At 40.4% G+C, this 4,525-nt stretch overlaps 1 protein-coding gene across 1 annotated transcript; it reads right to left on the reverse strand.

The window, feature by feature from the left end:
- Nucleotides 1-240: 240 nt before the first annotated feature.
- Nucleotides 241-3,998, reverse strand: twist2. The gene is made up of 2 exons (XM_079518391.1): nucleotides 3,194-3,998; nucleotides 241-816 (listed from the first exon to the last, which is right to left on the reverse strand). Exon 1 carries the CDS (start codon nucleotides 3,749-3,751, stop codon nucleotides 3,239-3,241), a length of 513 nt encoding a protein of 170 aa, XP_079374517.1. The 5' UTR covers nucleotides 3,752-3,998; the 3' UTR covers nucleotides 241-816; nucleotides 3,194-3,238.
- Between the last annotated feature and the right edge of the window lie 527 nt (nucleotides 3,999-4,525).

The following is a 4,525-nucleotide window of genomic DNA, read 5'->3' on the forward strand; positions in this document are numbered from 1 at the left end:
GGCTATGGCTCTTAAAATAGGCCTATAATAAATAAATAAAAAATCACATTCCATTGGAATTCTGATCTTGTCAAATTGAAGTTAATCAGAAAACGCATTATTTGGACTGATTTTTTTATTTGGGTTTAAGAATAGGCCTATACTTTTTGGTTTTTGCCTTTTCTAATTAATTTACATCAAATGTGAAAATGGCAGTGCTGTTATTGCTTTGGATAAATCAAAGAGTTCAACTACATCTCATTCAAAAAAATACTTGTTTTAATAAATAAACAAAAACAAAATTTACATTGGACGGAGTTTTTTTTGGAGACTTGCTAAAGAAAGTCGTTAGAAAAAAATCCATGCAGCGTATTTCAAGAACGTAATTATTCTAAATTGCATTGGTCCCTTTACAAGCTGATAGTCCTACGTACACAGCTATGTACAATATGCATTCATTTATATATACCTCTATTTAAAATCTTCAAAAAGCAAAAAAATATAGGCTATCTCCTTCAAAAAACGATAAAGGATGGCTTTTCCGCAGGCCTAATACCGACCATAAATCCGAGCTATTGATTGTCTGTTGCTTTTAGATGCGTGAAACATCTCCAGCCTCCTGCACTGTCCAGGACTCCATGCTTTTCCTTCTGCACGCACTCAAACAGTTCCATAAGTGTCATGATGGAACTGCATACAAAAACACTCTTGAAGAGTTCATATATATAGCTGTTTGTCACATTACTTCTGCCGGCCATTCCTTTGAGGTTCGTGGGTTCTTCAATAATTCCTTAGTCTTGTAGTGAAGTGTCTTCGTACTTTGTAGAAGTAAACAGTCTGTGAAACAAGGACAGAAGAGATGCATGTGTGAATGTGTGACCAATATAGACATGCGTAAATTACAATTATGCTGTCACAACTTGCTTCAGTTTGTCTCTATAGGCTAGCCTATATCCTATATATTTTATTTTTTATTTTTTTCCTATGATGATTTAGCTGGCATAGCCTTTGGGAAGTCATTAATGAACAATTATTTGCCAATGAGTAAAACCATATGGCAGTATAACTGAAATGAGTGTCTATGTGTAATGTGCGGTTCCACTGAAATATGGCGTGGCACAATTTTACTGGCCTCATGCATTTTATAGCACCTGAGTAAAAAAAAAACCTTGCAGAATAAGTTATTCATATAAAGTAAACAGTCCATGATTTTCAAATTGTTTAAGTAAAATTGTATTGTAAATCACTGTATTGACTGTCACACTTATTCTGACATCTCAATAGAACGTTTTAATCTGTGGTTAATGCAGGTTCTACCGCAGAGCAGTGTCCCTGATTTCCACAGCCTATTATTTTGTGGCGGAAGGGGGATTAAACAAGTAAATAAAGAATGGCATCAAATAAAGTAGGATTTGCCTCAGATTCTAAGTTTATTCCCCGCTTTTCTCCCCTTTAAAAGGTTAAAACATGCCATAAGTGTCGTTATTTTCTTTCACATTCCACTTTAAAGCAATGAAACTGAAACCCCTATAATGACAGCAGAAATGGATTCCGGGTATAGCTTGAGAAAAGCCACAGGTCTTCAAATGTAGGCCTACCTTGCTTTCATACAAATCACTAAAGTTTATTTCTTTCCTCTCGGCACAAAGAACGGTTTATAAGACAACAAAGCCTTGCTGATGAGCTATTACGAGTGGGCGGTCTGCAAACTATAGATCTTAGGCCCCAGCAGCCCATGAAAACTAAACAAACCCTGCTAGCTATACACTTATTTTAGGGGAGAATTGTTATTTAATGTCACTGGCTTTCTTCAGTCTTTCATGCGGCTAAACAACGTTGCTACAAATTTAACCTGGATATGATTGCATATAGAATAGGCCCATGCAGAGTTTAAAGAATCTCCACATCAGCAAGCTACCCCTTAAAATCACAGGATAGTGCAAAAAAATAAAAAAAGAGGGGAAAAACAAATGGGGGGGGAAAGGAACACCAACAATGTAGTCCACTACAATAAACAACTCGTGTATGACAGTGATGCCCGAATGGGTCTGAATTGGGCCTAAAGCTAAATGGTTCTGAGAGCTTTCCTTTGACAGCAAAGATAAGCAAACGCCGTGACAGTTTCTAATACGGTATTACGGGCCCTATTTAGGGACCTTGCATAGGGTTGAACTTCCAGGTCCAGCCGAGCTACCATTCCTGCGGTCTCGACACAGGAAAAGCACTCCATTGTGAATATAAATTAGCCGCGATATCGTGGCTGCAGTGTGGTGGCTTCTTGTTTTAAAGTACAGTTTTAGAGCGATTGAATGAGGCTTAACAAACAGCAAGGAAGACTGCATCAGCTCATATAGGTTTCAGCTGTCACGAAACTATGTAGGAGTTGACTTGTTACCATTTCACTCAACGAGGCATAGTTTTATAGACATGCCAATTGTGAACGCGTTCCAAAAACATTATTTATATTAGTTAAGTCTACTTCCCCCCGCTTATAGGCTGTAACCATAGGGGTAATCGTTTTCTCATAGTAAATTAAATATTCCTATTTTCCATTTCCTGACCTGACGCAAGGAATTAACGTTTTCTCAACTTAATTTCCTTGTGGGAAACTTAAAAAAAAAAAAAAAAGCATTGTCAGACAGAACTTGTCTTAACCCGGCTTGCGCTCGGGTCAGGCCCAGACCCCTTTGCGCACGCACGCACGCACGCACGCACCGTGCACGGGCTCCAGCCAGGTGTGGACATGCAGTGGAGTGTTTGCAAGATGTTGAGGCCTTGGTGTGAAATGTGTCGCTCCTGTAACAAGCAGGCGCACTTTTGGCGCACAGTGGCGAAATTAATTGTTTACACAATACAATACACATTAGTCTGTGTGTGTCCCCTGTCTTGACTGACAGTAGTCAGTTAGTTTTAGTTGTATTATGTTGTATCCTGTTTTATTAATATTATTACTTACAAAATGAATTATTATTATTATTATTATTATTAGATTACGAAATAGGCTACTATAGCTATAGCCTGCCCTATACTATATTGTTTTCAATTTAGCAGATACATAGGCCCTGTCACATATACTATGATTATTGTAAATAAACAATTCGCATAATAATAATACTAATAATACTAATAATACTACTAATAATAATAATAATAATAATAAATACAAAATGTGAGTTTTGACACAAGTTGTGTCCAACACAGGTACGTGACCTACCGCTTTGGCATTCCATAAGTGAGGCCCATTGGGCTGCTGCTGCTGCTAGTGAGTCGCCGACATGGACCACGCGCCCTCCATCCTCCACACGGAGAACGCGTAGCTGAGCCGCTCGTGCGCGACGTAGCTGCAGCTGGACATCTTGTTGTCCATCTCGTCGCTCTGCAGCACCTGGTAGAGGAAGTCAATGTAGCGCGACGCCAGCTTCAGCGTCTGGATCTTGCTCAGCTTGTCCGACGGCAGCGTGGGGATGATCTTGCGCAGCGACGAGAACGCTTCGTTGAGCGACTGCGTCCGCTGCCTCTCGCGGACGTTGGCCAGAACCCGCTGGTTCTGGAGCTCCTCGTACGACTGGCTGCTGCTCGGGCTGGGCTTCTTTCCCCGCTTGTTCCCCGGGCCGCCGGGACTAGTGCTCGACGAGTCCTCGCCCGAATTCTTCTTGCTGTTTCTCCTCTTCCTCCCGAAGCGCTTCTGATGCCTGTCGACCTGCAGTTCCTCCTCGCTCGTTACCAGACTATCCACAGGGGAGGCGGGAGGAGAACTAGAGCCCTCTTCCATTTCTTCTTTCTTGAAGAAATGCAGGGATAGCGAGGAGAAAACGTTTTCCACCGTTGAAGCCGTGGTTACAGAATGTATATATATCCGTGCAGTGTAAAGGCAAGTAAGATATAAGGGGGAGATGCTGTTTCAAGACGTCTTATTGTTGCTCTCTCTCTCCACCCGTCTGTCATGCAGTGGCTTTGGAGAAGGAATCAAAACCTGGACTGTTGGCACGATTCTTCTTCTCTCGCAGGAAGTTTTTTTCCTCCAGAACTTTTTTTTGTTGGGAAACAGTCTCCCAAGTTTCTGATGCTAAATAGTTGAGTGAGTGGAGGGGGAGCCAGCATCGCGCTCCGATTGGTCAGCTAATAAACAGGAGGGACCAGTCTTGGGTTACACTTCATATTCTGTCTGGACAGCAGTGCTAAGGCACTTTTTGCAATGGCACAAATATTTATTTATTTTAACATCTAGATTTATAATAATAAATGCAAAAAAACAAAACAAAAAAAACAAAAAAATTGTGGTATAGGCCTATTTATAAGGGGAATAGTAGGCTAAGATCTTAACATATTGTGAAATCTTGTTTTGTTCATTTAGGCAGCTATGGTCAAAATGTGGTCTGGTAATTTTGGGATGTCTTGTTCAACCCTAAAGCCTCTTTGCAAACTAATTCTGAAATGTCTAAACATAATTATTAACATTCCATGCGTCAGCAATTTGTATTTGGTTAATAAGGTTGTGTCCAACATTTTAAACAATTCAAATGTGTCATTTTATAGAAATAGCCTA

Source organism: Electrona antarctica (genome assembly GCF_951216825.1).
Source record: "Electrona antarctica genome assembly, chromosome: 13".
NCBI lineage: Eukaryota > Metazoa > Chordata > Actinopteri > Myctophiformes > Myctophidae > Electrona > Electrona antarctica.

Excerpts from the sequence above, each read along its gene's own strand:
- twist2 (XM_079518391.1), bottom strand. The coding sequence starts at position 3,751 with ATGGAAGAGGGCTCTAGTTCTCCTCCCGCCTCCCCTGTGGATAGTCTG.